Source organism: Onychostruthus taczanowskii, unplaced genomic scaffold (genome assembly GCF_017590055.1).
Source record: "Onychostruthus taczanowskii isolate IOZ18803 unplaced genomic scaffold, ASM1759005v1 scaffold1, whole genome shotgun sequence".
In the NCBI taxonomy this organism is placed as follows: Eukaryota; Metazoa; Chordata; class Aves; order Passeriformes; family Passeridae; genus Onychostruthus; species Onychostruthus taczanowskii.
The window spans coordinates 31,478,277-31,496,841 of NW_024496525.1; the positions used below are offsets into that span (position 1 = coordinate 31,478,277).

Consider the following 18,565-nt stretch of genomic DNA (forward strand, 5'->3'; position numbering starts at 1 on the left):
TGGAAGTAGTAGCATGATGTGGAGAACTTCCTGTATAATGCTGTTATTTCCAGAGATCCCAAAGACTTGTGTTAGGAAGCATTTATGGATTTATCATTTCTTTCCTCTTCAGACTACCTATCTCAGAGAACATTGGAACTGAATATGCTAAAAAATACAGACAAACGGAAGAACAAGAGCTGAATGTAGCTGGAAATTGTCAGCTTGTCTATAAACCAGGTAAAAAAAGAAATAAAACTATTTAGTTCCTATTATAAACTCAGATGTACCTGTCCTTTTTCTCCCTGTTGTCTTTACACTATCTCACTCTCTAAATTGAATGTAGTTTTTTGTTTATTGATGTGTGTGGATTAGTTTGTTATAGCTAAAGCGTGGTAATAAAAAGTCAACTCCTTATTTTCTGGAAACTACAATGTATAATGCTGTTGCATAGGTAAGTGTTCATACATTTGGCTTGTTGTATTGATAAATGTAGATAGAGGATTTAAATTAATCTGCAAGGACAAGATACCATTATACCATTAGATTCGTGCCTTTGTTCTGTTTTCCTATTTTCTATTCATATTTCTCTGTGTACTTGATTGTTGCTTTGAGCTGCCTTTAGAGAGAAATTCTATTGCACTTCTTTCCTAGGAGCTCTGCTAAAAGCCCTGTGAGGCTGACTCACTTGTCAGGGCAGCTCAGCTTCAAACGCTTACTGTGCTTCTTAATTTCCAGATTTGTTAATGTAGCTGATTTCCTGAGGAAAGGACATTTATGTTTTGTCTGTTCTGTGTGTCATTCTCTTAATACTTTCTGTATGCCTTTGCTGGCATACCAAAATATGACAAACTGAGAAATTTTATAGAAATTGGTGTCTTTCAGTGCATCTGCAAATTCTCTGGCCTCTGGAACTCAGGCTGATGAAGCCACTTGTGGGATTTCTCATCAGCTGAGAATGCAGTAGGGGCAGTTGGCCAGTTCACCATGTGCAGTGCACCTTGTCTTCTGTCCTAACCACAGAATACTGTCTCTTGTTCCCTTGATGTTACATAAAGTTTGTGGGAGAGGAAGTATTAAAAGGTAGAAATGGGGGAATAAAGAGTCTGGAAGGATCTTCCAGTGTTGTCATTCAGGAATGACATTTTCCTAGTTCTTCATGTGCTTTACTAGCAAAGGAGAGACAGGAACAAGTTGAGTAAGATTAAGCTCTGTAGATTCATTTCTGTAGATTAGTTTCTTTAATTATACAGTAGTGTTGATTAATGCAAGGATATACCGTAGCTCATTCAGTGTCTTTTACCTACTAAATCAGAATATTGTATAAAATAGAGTAGCAACTTTAGCAGCACGGTTGGTCTGCATGACTTTGAATGGGACTGATTCTTTCTGTGAAAGAAGCGGGATTATAACTTAGGCTTTTTATGAAATATTTCTGTGTAGTCATCCTGGTACTTTATTTTATAAATACCTATTTTCTCTTGGTCTATCCTAAAGTATTTGTCCTTGAAATTTTACCTTCTAATATTTACTCTTGCCTTCCAGTTGTAACTTACTGAAGCAACATCTAGTTAGCAAACAACCATAAAACATTACTAAAGTATTGACATACTACATAATCTGTTATTATTAATGCATTAGATATTTTCCTCAGTTTCTTGCCCCCCCTTCCTTCCCCCTGTTGTGTTCTTTGTCTGTCTCATTGTCTGGAGCCTCAGTTGCTTCAGGAGCTGTTCTGTGCAGTGTTGATGCCTGCCTGCTCTCATCAGTGCTCTGCTGCCAGCAGTGTGTGATCCCGTGGCAGACTCCAAGCAAACTGGATAGTGGCAGGACTGGAACATTCCTACGGCATTCTGAGGCTGAGCTGCCAGATCCCACCTAGATGTAGAATAACATGAAAGCTTCAGAAAATCCTGCTTCTGAACTGCCCTTAACTGTGACTTACAGACAGACACAGAAATACTGTGTTAGGATAGTAGAATAAAAAAAGCTCAGTAAGTGAGCATAAGAATTGTACTGTTAATTTTATAGCTTATAAATGTGTATGTTGTTCTACATTTCAGACTGCTTTAATGTAGTATGCTCACCATTCAGAGTTTAAGAGCTTAGAGATGTATTTGTAACTATCAGCTATACTGATCTGAAAGTTTGTTTTCCTCAAGAACATGGGAACTGTCATAAATGATCAAGGACTTACCTAGGCCAGGACCTGTGAGTTGAGCTGTGTTGAATACAAATGTAGTCAAGAAATAACCTTCACAACATGGAAATGAGAAACTGATTTTTTCTGAAGGTTCTGAATTGGTACCCCTTTTGTAGTTTCTTTCTCTGAGTTGCTGTTCTGACTATAGGCAATATTTTCTGTGCAAATTGATAGCCTGTTTTAAATCTTGCAGTTGCTGAAACTGCTTGTGTTTGTACTGCTTATGCCTTGTTATTTGATGAAGTTCTATTGAGTTTAAATCTTGTGCTTTCCAATTTCTTTGAAAGAGCATATGCTTTTATACTGAGATGACAAACAGAAATGCCTGATCTGCTTCTGTGTTGGGGAAACAGATCATCAGGGAACTGCATTTAGAATTCTGGCTTCTGCAGAGCATGGTAGAAATGATACTGCTGTGCAAAGGAAGTTGAAGTGATTAAATAAAAGCAGAAGAAAATTCTTTTTCATAATTGTTATGAACGAGTAACGAAGTGAGTAGAGCATTAGCAGTTCTTCCCTGCCCCACCAGGCTTGTTTCACATTTGGTGCTGGTTCTTCCAGGCTTCATGCACTTCTGATTCAGGGAGGTCACGGGGTGTTGTGCAGAAGGATGACTTCCAGAGTTGGGTGTAGGGGACACTTACCACTTTACTTATCTTGTAGAAAATCTTTTTTTCCAAATTTGGGAATTCTGAACTGTACAGATTAGAGCTTTTAACTTCAGAAAGCTTCTAAAATCCTTATTTTCATGAAGCTTTGTGGATGGCAGATTTTTTTTCCCCTGTGTCTTCATGATTTTCACACCTATAAATTGTTATCTTTTGGAGGTCTTCCAGATCCCACCTGAAGCAATTTCTTTCAGAGAAGAAGAAATTTAAACATTGTTTCTGATATATAAGAAGCCAAATGTTATGTACCTTATATATTGTGAATTCAGAATGGATCCATGCCAGGAAAATCAATCGTAGCACAGATCCTCACCCCGAAAACTTTTGTATATAAGATACGTGCAAGGTGAAGAGGATTGCAGTAAAGAAGTCTTCCCCAGACAAGTATTTTCTTAGGAATTCTCTGAATTAAGCTTATCAAGGATCAGTCAGCAGCACCTTTGTGTACTTGGTGTTTGAGGTAGCACCATGTTTGGGAAATCCTTTTGCTTTTTGGCTCAGTGTAGAAGCCAGTTGTTACCTGTGGCTTTCCTTTCCTATGAGCTTCCTTGCAAACTGTAATCACTTTGTGTGTAGCTCAGCAGAAGAATGATCAGTGATTTAATAAGCATCTCATTTGATTCATCTAACCAGTACTTTCAAGTATATTTTGTTTTAAGCATCTCGTTTTAATTGCTTAGTGTCAGGATAGCAAGATAACACCTGTACAAACTCTTCTCCCAGATCTGGTGAATATAAAAATCTAATCTTAGGTTAAAGGATCTCTTCAAATTCAATTCACGAAACGGATACCAGAGGGAGTACATCTGCTGTATGGGCTGTAATAACTGAGATATAACAGTACAGTGCCCATGGAAAGTGCTCTTTCCATGGGCACTGTACTGTTTTAGTCATTGTCATCTTTACGGGTACCAGAGGGAGTACATCTGCTGTATGGGCTGTATTAACTGAGATACTGAAAAATTGCTCTTTCCATGGGCACTGTACTGTTTTAGTCATTGTCATCTTTACAGGACTTGCATAATAATTGAAAGAGAAGTGAGCTGGCAAATCAATCTTTGCCATAACTGAGGTTTCTCTTTCCTTTCTGCACCAACTCTGAATAGAGAAATTAATTATTCTGGACTGGCATTAATGCTTCTTATACACTGAAATATTTTGCTTGTCCTAAACCAGCAGACCATGGGGGGCAGTTGCCTGCTTCCTCAATGTACTATTTTCAGGTTGGAAGCACTCTGCATTCTGTGCCAGAATCCAAGCTCCAGGTTAGAGCACGATGCCTGACACAGGTGTGCGGAGGTTGGATCAGTTGTCCCAGTCCTAATAATAGTTTTCAGAAAGTAAAAGCAGTTGAAAAGCAAAAGTTTGTGCCTCTCTTGCTGATAATTCTGTAGACCTGTAGCTGATTTTTAGGTGTATTGGCAGGAATGACCAGTTTTTCTGAAGGCTTGTTATCATTGGGGGATTATCATTATATTGGATATGAAAAATAATAAAGAAAAACCCCAAGGAAACTCAAACATTTAAAGGTAATTACACTGTATGGTATAGAGTCCCCAACTGAAGGGTTATTTAAATCAGTAGAATAACCTTTCATTGAGGTGAGCACATTGAACTGTTCTCTTCTGCAGCGGGTCTTCATGGTTCAGAACAACTTTCATGTTTAAAAAATAAAGATGAAGGTCTTTTAAGATGGTTGTTCAATTTCCCCTCATCTCAGTTTTGTTTTGTTTTTTACTAAGGATATTAATAGATTTCAGATGGAGTTTATCCTCAGTTTGTTAGGATGGGGTATTTCCAGTGCTGCTTGGGTCATGTCAAGTTTCCAGTTTGCTGAGGCCCAAAACTGTTCTGTCTCTGCAGACAGAAGTCTCACAGTTGTCATGTTATTGGTTCCTCAGGCAAACAAAATAATGTTTCTTTCAGTTTAAGCACAGAAGACATGTCTTGAAGAGAAAAAAACCAAAACTTAGAGTGTTCAGTACTTGCAGCATCTGCTAAATGGTTGTATGGCTGTCACTTCTTAAATTCTGTTTGGTGATTGTGGCTAACATTGGATCACCATTTTCTTCTCTTATAGTTTTTTTTTTTCCTAGACACCTGTGCTTAGGAGAGAGTAAGGTGTTGCTGTCCTGGAAATGTTACATAAAAAGCAGTATTAAAAAAAGTTATGTTTTATTAGTGAAAAAAATGATACATACAAAATGAATTAAATTGTTTTTCAGCAGGTATGTGAATACTGGTAGCTATTTCTTTGCTTCTGGTTTGTTTCTTGGTGTTTTTTAATAAAATTCTGAATTGAATTTCATGTTAATGATTTCTTACTAATACACTGGGGTTTCTACTGCATTACAGAGGGTTATTACGTGAATCCTACCTTTTGAATTGTTTGTGCCTCCCTCCTTATTTATTTTTAATATATATATTAAAAATTGCTTTCTTCTTCTAACATTTCAACTTTTCAAAATTGCAGTTGTTTCTTTGAAAACCTGATAGAGGTGGGAAAGTGATGCTGCTTTAGCAGGAATCTGCTGCTACTGGGATCTGTTCCCTCGCAGCTTGAGGTTTCTTCCAGCATTGGTCAAATCACACACAGCTATGGATGTCTCAGCTGTGACATGTTTGTGCCAGAGGGAAGCCAGGCAGCCTTCGTGCAGTGCTGCTGTGGCAGAATGCTATATATATATATGCATTTTCCTGGGGAATATATTTAGAACCTTGACCAAAAGTATTTTAAAAAAAGGACAGTTAATGTTTCAAAGGGGTGCTGTTATCAAGTTGTGGTTTTGTTTGTGTTTAGTGGTGCTAAGTAGATCCTTGTGCAGTGATCACCTTTCACTGTTGCATTACAGAGTCCAGGTAAATGAATTTCTTCTGCTGCAGAATGTGGCTTTAGGAGAACTGGTTTTTAGTGCCTTATGAAACTGTCATAGTGAGTTGTCCAGTTTTTGGGGCTTTTTTTTTTAGTGTTAGAATAACTTAATTTATGTTCTTTGACATTTGGAGACAATTCAGGGCCATGGAACACGCTGAGGTATGGCACAGAGCTAAGATGCTGTTCTGCCTGCTTCTGCTTCACTACTATGTGAGATTGTTACACTTTCCAAAGAAAGGGAGCTGTAACTGCAGCCAAGTATTTAGGATGTAGCCTTTATTTTAAAGTAATTATTGCCTTTGTAGAAAGATTAATAGAATTCTGTCTCACTACTCTTTTCTTAAAGAAAAAATTACATAAAAAGAAGTACAGGGTTTTATTGTCAGTATGCAAGTACCCATTTTGCCATAATACCTGGTGAAACCCATTTGAAATGGAAAGCATTTCTTTTTTTGATTTCATTATGCAGTGGGTATTTTAGTGTTTGTTTAATTGTAACTTGCAAAATTATTGTTTACCACAGTCTTGTCCAAGTTTTCCCCTTCTGCACCTCCAGACCTGTTCTTTAGTTTTGCATGGTCAAACTGATTGCAGACCTCTGAGAAGAAACTTAGGCTGGCTCTGAAAGATGTTTGTTCTATATTACCCAGAGCTAATGGAGACTAACTTCTGCCAAGAGACTGCAGAGTGTAGTATCATCATTGAAAGGTCATCATGGTGCTTAGCAGATTTTAATGGCCAAGTGGTAGAAATATAATGGTATTCATATCAAATTACAGGTTATTTTGTACTGTGAATCCAGTAGATTTTAAGGGAAACAACATGGGTACATGAAAAAGGCATAATTTTTTCATTATTGTAAAAAATTCGTGGGTATACAGGTAAAATTGGCAGTTGTAACACAAACTGCAAAAATCCAGTTTTTTTAAATTAAGAGACAAACATACAGAGTTGTATAAATCCTTTCCACTGATGGTGGTTTAAACATAGAAGCTATGTTTTTGAGTTGCTTCCAGTAAAACAGCAATTGCATAAATACAGAAAATCTCTTTAGTCCACTAATACTAAAAAAAAATATTTATGCTATTAATACTTAAAGTATGTGGTTTTCATTTTAGAGAAGTTAGGCTTCCAAATACTGTCATCATAGTCTCCTGCTGGTCTTTTCCTTTCTCTATTGAAATGTTACTCTTGTTTATTTTTATGCCTAGGTACTTCATTGTCTCAGTGTGAACCAAGTGATTCAATTTCTGTACCAATAAGTAAGTGTAAATATTTGGATATGCCTACAGCCAAACACAGGGAAAAGGTAATGTCAGTTTACTTTCTCTCATGGAGTAAAGCTTAAAAGAATGTTTTGTTGTGGCTTTTGGGTGGGTTTTTTTTGTTAGTTTGTTTCTGTTGTTTTTTGTAAGGTAATTTCTGTTCCTGTTTTAAACACAGTACAAAACTTCCAGGTTTTTTACAAAACCATTGCATAAAATGTCTTAGAGGAGGAAGCGTTGCTGTTACACTTTATAGGTATTAATGTAAAATATATACATGGGTGTGTGCCCATACTCTTTTCTGTGATCTTCCAATGCACTGTAGGACTCCAGTTATCTCTGATAGAAAAGATGGCACAGTGTTTTCAAGAAAGAAACTTTCTGGCTTGGAAGCTGTTGATATTTCAAATCTGTTTGAAACCTGTTTCGAGTTCCTTTGTGTACTTATGAGTTTACTTGAAAAATTATTTCAGATAGTGTCTCTCATACAAAACAACTCAGTTGTGGTTGTGGAAGGAGCAACTGGCAGTGGAAAGAGCACCCAGATTCCCCAGTATATTTTGGATTATTGCATGAGCCGGTCTCTGCCCTGCAACATTGCTGTGACCCAGCCTCGGAAAATCAGCGCCAGCAGCCTTGCCAGGTGGATTAGCAAGGAAAGGTCATGGAGGCTTGGTGGAGTTGTAGGATACCAGGTATGGGGAAATCCAAATTGCATTTAAAAATGCATTAAAAAGTACTGTATATTATTCCTTGATTAGTTTTAAGCATATCTAGCATACTGAAGAAGTGTTAGAGAGTCTGCTTTTAAAGTAGAATTGCTGGTTTTTATCTGTCTCCTGCTAAATGTTTGTAATTAAGTCAGCTTGTAAATTTGAACACTGTAAATCCTGGTGGGACTCCAAGAGAAAATATATGTCTGCATCAGACAAGTCTACATTATTAATCACTGAAATTGTTGCAGGAGAACTATGTTCTGTCATTTTTCCTTTCAGCTCCTTAAGTAATATACTACCTGTTTGACTTGACTACATTTACTTGCCAGCTCTGTTATAACTTTAATGCATTTATGACCAGGTTTTTTGGTAAACAATCTGTTGTTCTTTTTTAACATGTGAAAAACTCAAACTAATTTTTCCTCTTAAATCTGTCTCCTCCTGTTGCTTTGTTCAACTCAGCTTCAAGCTCAGTTCTGTCCCTCTGTTTAAACTTCGTCACATTTCTCTTTTGACACAGGTCCTGGTGCTCTGATCAGCTCCTTGTCAGTACCCCACTAAGCTGCTGTGGTGGTGGTTTCATTGTTGGTTAGGCCACAGCTGTCTCTGGTTGAGCTGCTCTGGTTCCTGAGGCCAGTGGGTTCCCACTGGTGTTGACCCTGGGAGGGATGTTCATGGAGAATTTTCTGTTTCTGGAGTCCTTTGCTCTGAGCAAAATTTGCTGGGCTCTTTTTCCCCTCTGCTTCATTCTATGTCTTGTTGTTTCTTCCTTTCTTTCTTCCACTTAGAGTGATGTGTGTGTGTGTTTTCTAGCATGCATTTAGAGGTTTCTGTTTCTTCATAGGTTTACAGCTTCAGATTGCCCCCTCTGCTTCATTCTATTTCTTGTTTCTTCCTTTCTTTCTTCCAGTTAGAGTGATATGTGTGTGTTTTCTAGCGTGCATTTAGAGGTTTCTGTTTCTTCATAGGTTTACAGCTTCAGATTGCTTCCTAATATGCTGCATGTGGTGCCATTTATGTGTGTTAGTTGTTCTTTGTTACCCTTAAATCTAATTTTGTACAGTTTTCAGGTCTGGAGGGGTTTGATTTTTAACTGAGAGTGACAGATGTTCATAGCATGGACTCTTACATGTCAGGCTTCTGCTTCATCTGTTACCTGTTTTCTTCCGTGCCACATCATAAACATTACAGCAATAACCAAAACACAGTGTTATCAGCATTATTCTCATACTGAATCCCAAAAACACAGCAGTGTACCAGCTACTAAGAAGAAATGTCCCAGCCAAAACCAAGACAGTTATGTATGTTGTTTGTTTCAAAGTAGTTTATATGTAAAGCCTTTCTGATTTTTGATACTTTAAATTAACCAGTTATTAAGCTGCTAAATTGATTCATTAGGCTAGTGAATTAGAATGATACTGTGCTTCCAGACTGTCTTCAGGATAGTGCATGTGGATGTGCTGTGCTTGCTTCACCAGCACTTGTGTGAGCTGAGCAAAACCAGAGGGAAATGGTGGAGTGCACATGTGTTTGCTCTGGGCTGATTTAAAGCTGCACATGGTGGTCACAGCTCTGCCATCCTGGGTGGGCTACACCTGAGATACCTAAAGGTACACAAGTCTGTTAGAAATCAAAAATCTGTTTCATTCTGGGTTGTAAAACATTTCTCTCAGGATTAACTTATCTTGGTGATAACTTAACTTAAACCTCTTTCCTTTCTTGTCCTGTTTTCTCTCAGGAGTAAGTTGCCTGGTCTTGGTGATAACTTAACTTAAACCTCTTTCCTTTCTTGTCCTGTAAGCAAACTACATTTTGGCAAAATCTTTTTCTTGCTCTTTATATCAGAGGAAAGGATGGTGTATGCATATACCTTTAGAAGTCTTCGAAGAATTCTTAGTCTAAAGTCCCCAGCAAGGCATTTTGTTACTTGATAAACTTTGGAGTTTTACATTTTTTGGGGATTTCTCCCAAAGAAAAACCAGTTAATTGGTTCTGGTGAGAACACTTGTGTATGGAGACTTGTACAAGTTGGAGTAAATAATTTTGGTGAGTTTACACTGTGTTTGATTATGGAGTTCTTTCACATGCATGCTTCTGTAACTACAGTAAATATGTTTCCAGCTAGTATGTATTTTTCTTACTGTTATTAGTTAAGTTTAGAGAACGTTTCGACAAAGGAGACAAGGTTGCTGTACATGACAACTGGAGTTCTTCTTCAGAAAATCGTTTCTGCCAAGAGCCTAACTCCGTTCACACACATTTTCATTGATGAAGTAAGTTGCTGGAAGTAAGTTTAATTTTCATCTTAGTGAAACCTTCTCTTTTGTCTCTTACCACGCAAGAGAAGAGAAGTGTAGACATCTACTTATAGAGGTATTTTATATAAGTTGTCTAAGGTAACACTTGCTGAAATAGGCTTGTTAACGTTCCTTTGAGCAACAAGTTGAGAATTGAGAGTGTGGGGAGGGTTTTTGGGAGTTCTTAATTTTTAATATAGGTGCCTTGGAATGTTTTTTGAAATCCAATTTGTGGAATTCAAGAACCTGTCCAGCTGGGCCTGTCAGGAGGAGGCAGCTACTTTTCACTCACTTGGATATTAAAAAGTCTTTATTCTTCAGAGATGTCCTGAAAAATATCTGTGTGAAAATTCTGTCTCCTGGTTGTGGGTACAGTTCACTCATGAGGATTCATTATTGTTGCTGTCACTTCACTAAGAGGCTAAAGAAAATACACTTGTAATTTGTATATTGTTACATGTGTATATGCTTCTTTTATGTGATAAGCAATATTTGACATTTAATCATAGTCAGATGTGAAATTGTGCTGTCAAAAATCATGAATGTAAATCTCATGTAGGACGTACGACATCTTGGGATGTAGTGATACAGAAGAGGACTTAGGGGTTTGGGGTTTTTGTTTTGGTTTGTTTTGGAGGGTGTTTGGTTGGTTGGTTTTTGGGTTGGGTTTTTTTTGTGTTTTGTTTTAGCTTGAATTTTTTATAAGTGCCATTTTTAATTTTTATCCTGTTACTGGCATTGTACCTGAGAGCTACTTTAATTCTTGGATATTTGAGGATCAGGGAGGCAGTAGTTAGTGTAGCATTAGGCTATTACAGTAACAAGGCTGTCATGACTGCCCTTGAAATGGTACACTGGAAACCTGGAAAAGATTGAGCAAGTAGTTAGATTTTTGTATAAGGAAAATTTAATACTTCATTCAAACAGAAAAAGAACAAAAAACCCCCAAAGCTTAAGGAATTGTATCAGTGACTTTCATGGAAAAGATTTGAGCACTCCAGTGTATTAGCAGAGTGTTGGAAACCATAACATTTGCTTTAGTAAGGAAATTCAGGTTAAATGTAGATTCAAAAGCTGAACCATAGAAGATGCACACAAAAAGTGTTATTTCCTTTAGTTTTAAGATTTATTCATTACATATGAAAATGAACGAGTTAGGTTTTCTGGCCCCTTACACTGGAGAATGGGTTTACTCAGAGGTTTTCCAAACTTTGCTTTCTTGGGTGCTGTAATTTGAACTGATATTATTGGCTTGTAGCACTTCTTTCAGCAGCATCCCTCTGTCAAGACTGAGTGTGTTTTTTGCTTCCCCAGCTTGGGTTCTGGTCCCTCCTCGTGCCCATATGCCCCCTTTTTCCCCATACCTACTACAGAGATTGTGATCTTGAGTCCACAAGTCACTGTTTTTAACAACTGAATGTTCTCCACAACATTTTTAATTGCAGGTCTCATCCCTCTCAGGGTACTGCACACATTTAGGACCATACTTAAACTAGGACCAAAAATCTTGGTACTCACAGCAAGGCCTTACTGCCAGCCTGAAAACTACCTCAGCTAAATATGCTTTTGTAATAGGATGGCATTGAATGGGTCTTATCTTTACATTATATTAGAATATGCTCATTAGCTTCCAAGACATTAATGTTGACTTGTGAAGGCTGAACTCCAAAAAAAAGCTGCTGCAATTGAAATATTTAAACTGTAATTCAAGAAAGGGATATGGTTGTCAGGGATAATGTTGGGAAGAACTATTTGCTGAATTGTAAGGAGCGGGCAGAAAGCTTGGGTGCTAGGATATATAAAGAATTGGGTGTAAATTAATGTTTTAGAAATCAGTTGTGTATTGGATCATAGCTGGAAGCCATTGGGAATGAGGCACATTATTTGATTTGCTTATTTTCAGACAAAGCAAAACAGTCCCTGGATCATTTGGGTTCTTACCAGTATAGTTGATTGACCCAGCATCAGTATCACAGACTTCATCTGCTGCCAGTGGTTAGAGCTCAAGACTGATTTTTCTAGTCATTATTCTAGATTTGCTTAGCTTTAGAGTGACATGATTTTCACAAAGGGTTCTGTAGTCATCTGAAGACTCTTGTTGTGATTTTAAAGTGTTCTTAGCATGCCTAGGCTCAAAAGGTGTGTGCTTTCTTCCATGAAAATGTATTGTTATCCAAGTTGTTATCCAAAAATAAAGCATAAAATTGAGTAGGGAAGTAAGAGATTGTCAAAAAGAAGAGGATGAATTAATGAAAATTAAATTGTGGATAATGTCTTCCAGGTGCATGAGCGTACAGAAGAAATTGATTTCTTGCTCTTGGTGACCCGTAAACTGTTGTGTACAAATTCACAGTCTGTAAAGGTGGGTTCAGACTGAATTCTTCTGTTTTTTCTTGCTAGAAAATGTTTGCATTACTTTGTTATTACTTTTTACTAAAATATTTTTTAGTTTGCAACTCCTCATAAGTAAGCAAGCTAAGGGGCATTCTTTTCCTGGCTGATGTCATGTGTTCTGAGAGACTTCTTTTTTTTCTCTCATGTTAAAATGCATTAGTTTCTAAAGCCTGCTTAAGGCTAAAAAATGCACGATGAATATTTGACTAGAATTACGTATTGAGTATTGAGGGCAGTGCTTATTCTTGGTTAAAATGGTAGCATTAACTCCTGGAAATACTGAGCCTTTTTGTTTAAGTGGGACGACATAGTTGAAGAAATAACAAAAGACCAGAAGTGCTGTACTGTGATTTCTGGGCAGAACTGGTATCAAAATTTGACTGAGGTTTTTCTCTGCATGTTGGGCAATTCTGCTTTTTACTAAAGCAGAGTTCACAGACTTTAAGCATGACATGTTTAGTCTTTGGGGTCTCAAAGTATTGAACTCTTGAAATGTTAGGGATTAAATACGAGTGATGGAGTTAGGCTAACCCAGTATCTTCCTGTGCCGCTATTTGGGACTGCAGATCCTTTGTGAGGCTGCATGTCTCTTACGTGCTTCAAGGTAATGGTTTAATGTGATTTTTTCCTGTTCTAAATAAAGTCTCGGTTGGCTGTTTCTGTTGCCATTGGAAGGAATGATGTGTTCTTATGTGCAGTCCATCACATTGATTCAGACTTGGTCTTTAGGTCTTGCAAACATTCTGTCACTTGAAGTGCCCTTTCATTAGGTGTAGGACATGGCTGTGCACTTCACATCTTTCACTTTTTATCCCTTTTCATGCTGATTGAGATTTTAGAGAAAATTCTTGTCTTTAGATTTAGAGACAGTTATGTGAAACTATTCAGCCTTTTTTAGCACTTGGTTCTGCCTACAGAGAAGAGCAATAATTTGATCAAACTGAGTTTGTGAGAAGTTTGTCCTTTATTCTGATTATTGGGTTGGTTTCAGTGGCAGGAATCCCTACAGGCTCTGTCATCTTTTCTGTTAGAAAACATTTTTCTGTAAGAGGTTCCTGACAAATTTTTGATTTTTCTCTATAGTTCCATTTCAGTCGCTTGAAATTGTTACTGAAAAATTTTGTCCCCTTTATATCATTGCCTGCAGTTGTTTCTGCAGATGACAGTTTTTTAATATTGTACAAATCTGAGAGAGACCTATATTTGAGAGAGTGGAGGGCTGTCCCTTTGAATTTTTTTATGAAGAAGGGGGAACTCTTGATCTCACTTGCAGGCCTTGAGCAGAGTACAATGGGCTATTCAGTTTGAATTTATATACTAAGCCCAGTGTCTCATACTTTATCCCTTTTCAGCCCCTTCTGAAAAAATGTAAAGGAAGGGAGCTTTGATGTGGCAAATTCATTTAGAAAATGTAAGGTTCTCCTCCCATCCTCCCTGGATTCATGAAACAAAAGGGTGCAAGGATCCCTATTTAAGAGAGGAAATGAAACATTTTTAACTCAGGGTGGTATGAAATGTGTGTGAGCTGTTCGTTTCCTAGTTTGGAAGTTGCTGATCTCAGAAGCAGCAGGTAATTCAACATTGCATCAACTAACAGGAGTTAGTTGGGTGATTCTATGTACTGAGGACAAGATCTATCTGCTGAACTAACCAGTTTAAATTATGCTGGATTTTCTGGCAGATTGCTGCTGCAGATTATTATTTTTAGATCACAGAACAGAAGCTGGATTGTTCAGAGGTTGATCTTGCTGGGTTAGGGTTGTTGAAGGAAAACCTGAGACTAAGAGTGTCTCTGTTGGGTCAAACCAAACAGTGCAGTTTCTATAGTGACTGGTAACAGTTCTTGGTATTGTCTAGTGGGTCTTTGGACATACCTGTGTTGTACAAGTGGTTTTGGACTGCTTGATCCTGAACTGTCTTCTTTGATTACCATCTGTTCTGATGTGTTCATCTGCCCCACTGGTGATTTGTGCTTGTTGAATTTTTGCTTCAGGAGTGCATCAAACTCTTGGTTCTGTTATGTCACCCTTCAGGCACTGTGTTAAGAATCTGTCACTTCTTTCCACTTTGGAAGGATTCCACACAGATTAGAGTCCCGATTACAGAGATTGTCTGGAAGAAGGGATAGTTTAATATTCCTTTCCTGTAACTGCAGATTTAGATTGCATTTTGTTTTGACAGCCTTCAGAGAAGGATATATTTAGCCTATTGCCCTGGCATAGGTGAGTCACTATGTGCTGAGCCATGAGGCAGTCCATGCTGTAGTGGGACAGATTTCATATATTTGCAGAATTATGTCCTTTCAAATTTCTCCTTTCAGGCTCATGTTGAAAAACTTAATGGTTTAGCCTGCCCTTTCCATGTGTTCCTTATGCCTGAGCACAGTGGTACAATGTTGTTTTCATTAGTTTGTCTTCCTGTCATTTTGTAAGGGAGATGCTTTTGTGTTCTACAGCATTTCTGGTTTGGGTGGTGGTGAGATCTTTATCAAGAGTACTGTATGTTTTTGGTTGAATTTTCACCATGTTGTCTGCCCTGGGCATTCTAGCCTGAGCCATTCTCTTACAGGTGCTTGCCTCTGTCCACATGCTGACTAAAGTATCTTAAGCATTTAGTTTGATTATCTTAAATATGCTTAGGTTACATACTTGTAGTAATCAGAATTAGATCATTTAACGTGAGGAGGAAATAGAGAGTCCCATGTAACAGGACAATTTGTGTTAAAATTAATGTTTTACATCTGCTGTACATTTTTTAACAGATAATATTGATGTCTGCTTCTATCAACTCTAAAGAATTAGCTGATTACTTTGCACTTCCACTTCATAATGGCTTGAATCCAGTCTGCATATTTAAGGTGGAAGGCAGACCTTTTGCAGTTGAAGAATACTATCTTGATGATTTGAAGGACATTTTTGATTTACAGGTATTGTAAATATAATTTCATTTCTTTTGACATAATAAGAAATTGGAGTAGTCAGTTGAAAGCTGTGTAATCAAATGACATAGCCACTTTCATATTGCAATTCTAGCTAAGAATTAGTAGATGATGATAAAACACGAGTCTTCTTATGAGCAGAGTAGTTTCTTTCATGAAACAGAAACGTTTCAGTAGGATGAGCCATTTTGTTTGATAGTTGCATTCAAAATGAATAGTGTAAAATTGTGGAAAGTAACATAAATAGATGTACAGATCTGTTTGAATATAGCTGACAAAATCAGGAAATATTTCCTGGATTGGTTCATGTTGTTATATATCAAAGGCAGAAAGTGCTATGAAATTAAGAGAAAACAATCATTTTTGATTAGAACTTTGATGTTATCAAGTTGGCTTCTCTATCAGCTGAGGCTTGACTATTTTTCTGTCCTGGTTATTTTCTTTTTTTTTTTTTTTTTTTAATAGTGCCAGATATGTTATGCAGTAGTTTTGAGCCTTTTTCTGATGTAACCATGTAAGGCACCATGGCAAATGTTTAATTTTGAGTAATGAAAACACATCAAAATAACTGATGCCTCTCAGATCCCTGGAGGGCTGTGCTGGAGAACTGCTTCTCTGATGCCTAAGGAGAGAGTAGGTGGTGGCTGAAGATATGTTTGCTTTATCAATCTAGCTCATAAGCTGCACAGAATGTGTTTTGTATATTTTGTTTTTAGGGTTTCTGACATTACAGCAGGTATCTGTGTAGACATCAGATAATGAAGGAATGAATGTAAATATGTGATCTGTTTTCTGTGGTTTTATAATAGGAGTTTGTTTTACATTTGAAAAACAGCTGTGTAGGAATTCACTTGAGCGAGCTCTTTCAGTATTATGGTTCAAGGCAACATAAACAGGTTAAAGCAGAGTACAACAAATGCACTCAGGCCTGTATTATGATACCCAGTCTAAAAATAACTGGGATGTGGGTGTAATTATTAGTCAGTTTTGATAATGCAAAACACTGTTAGAATGTTATTACAATGAAGGATTTGGGACATGCACTTAAAAAAGTACCAGTGGGGGAAACACACTGTTACTATTCAGGTTTCATCCATCAGTTGTGCAGAAAATAAAACAGCAAAATAAAATAGGAAGCCCAGAACAAAATAATTGCTTATGCTGTACACATAAGCAATATGTGTTCATATTGGCATTGGTTATGCTTCAGCACAGGCAAGGTAAAATAAAAGGCTGTCAACTGTTGGAGTTCTAATGCAAACAAAGAAACAAACTCACTGCTTATAGCAGTTGGCCCATCAGCATTTTTACATTAGTATCACAGATAATAGGGAGGGGATTATGTAATACATGGGGCTTTGTAAAAGATTTTTGATGATGACAACAAAAAGATAACCAGGAAATTGAGTAAGAAGTTTCCTTCAGTCAAATTTGATTTGTCATAGCTGCACTTGGAGCTTAATGTCAACTTGCACACCTTTTCGCCTCAGAGATCACTTACAAAGGAACTGCTTTGAGTGCTTAGCCCTTTTTATACTTTTTTATATTTTCTATGTTTATTTAAAATTTTCATCTGATTCTTTATCTTGTGTTGTCCTAACTATAGCCATTCTGTTTTTCAGCAAGATGGGGATACTGTGTTTGTCCAGGGTATTTCTTGTGACTTAGGGCAACAATAGAAGCACATAAGTGTTCCTGATTCTTTTCTTTTATGTCTGTATTAAAAAAAGGATGACATTGAATTCTAAAGCACTGATTTTTTTGTCTGATCTTGTTCCTTATGGTGCTGTGTGTGAAGATTTTCTCCAAATAGTAGTTACAATCAAAAAACCTAAAATGTGGAAGGTCTAAGATGGTTTGTGTAACATCCTAATAATATGAAAGTGGAATGTGAGTATTAAGACAGTTAATGAGTTAATGCTGCCATATGGAGGCTGAGGCACATCTTTCATCATGCTAAAATCTAAATCAGTTAGATAACTGCCTGAGGTACAGGCTTCAGGCTTTAATTCTTGATGTTTTATTTTCACCTATAAAAGCCTGTAAAATTTACATAATGGAACATAGCACTTAAAAGTAAATGCAGTCATTCCTCTTTAGATAAACAGAATTTTTCCAAGTTAACTTTTGATTTGAAAATTAATAACTGTAAAACTACATAACATAAATCTTCAATCATTTCTTAAAGCATCTCAGTCAAAATCAGTTTGGGTCTTTGTAATTGTCTCTTGGTTGTGAGGTGTGAATCTTCATCCCTTCTCAAAAAATATTAAAATAATTGGATGTTACTGCAGAGATGTAGAATTCTTCCATGAATCCTGCAGAGCTCTTGGCTTTAATACACTCCTTTCTGCATGTGATGTTTTAAAACTGTGCTTGAAAATAAAATTTTTAGGGCTAGTTTTGACTTGAATAATTTGTCAGTTCATAGATGCTGTTGTAATTTGGAAGATGAATAGAAATGCCAGTCATTATTTATTCTTCTTCTGTATGCATGTTTGCAGTAAACTCTCTGCTGTGGCTAGACAGACATCTAGCTGAACCAAAGATAAAGCTTTCTACTTGAATTACTTCATTTTTAGGAATGAATAAAAATAAGGGAGAAACATTTCTCAGTGTAGCACTGGCTTACCCTTGCCCGGATACTGGGTCATTTATAGGTGTGCTTCTTAATTTGTGAGTATAAGCTTACAAAAAATTCTTTCTTTTTCTTGTGGCATAATGGGCTTGATAAACACGTTGTTCTGGATGTTTAACAGAATAATGATTTTGTCATACCAGCAACCTCTAAGCCCCAAGGAATCATTGAAACACAGGTTTAATGAAAAATGCATGAAGGTTGTATCTATAGGCAATTTTAAAGCTAGTTGTGTAAATGTTTGCCTTTTGTTCTGTACAGTGTTCGAGATATGAAATGCAAATTTAAGAAATTAAGCAAAATTCAAAAATGCAACCCATTTTTGGCTTGCAAAGGTAAAAAGTCCTTCATGTCCGTGGAACTAGAGTCAGAGTCCTGATGGAAGGTAGTGATCTGCTGTCAAAAGCAGTTCTGATTATGTTGTATTATTTCAGTCAGGTCTGACTGGGGTTTGGATTTGCTGTTTGTCACATTGTTACCTTTTTTTAGGAGTGATGTGGAAGCCTTGTCGTATTAGAGAATACTAAAGGTACAATCAGTAGCAAAATTGAAAAGACAAATTTGACAGTTATTTAAGCAGGGATAGTATAAA

General features: G+C 37.0%; 1 protein-coding gene across 1 annotated transcript in view; it reads left to right on the forward strand.

Annotated features, from left to right (window-relative positions):
• TDRD9 (tudor domain containing 9) overlaps positions 1-18,565 on the forward strand; it is a 69,092-nt gene that overhangs the window by 17,329 nt on the left and 33,198 nt on the right. Inside the window, exons 2-7 of the mRNA XM_041402566.1 lie at positions 113-219; positions 6,937-7,034; positions 7,464-7,685; positions 9,857-9,979; positions 12,285-12,365; positions 15,159-15,323. Coding sequence (XP_041258500.1) covers positions 113-219; positions 6,937-7,034; positions 7,464-7,685; positions 9,857-9,979; positions 12,285-12,365; positions 15,159-15,323 — 796 coding nt within the window. The remainder of the gene's footprint in view (positions 1-112; positions 220-6,936; positions 7,035-7,463; positions 7,686-9,856; positions 9,980-12,284; positions 12,366-15,158; positions 15,324-18,565) is intronic.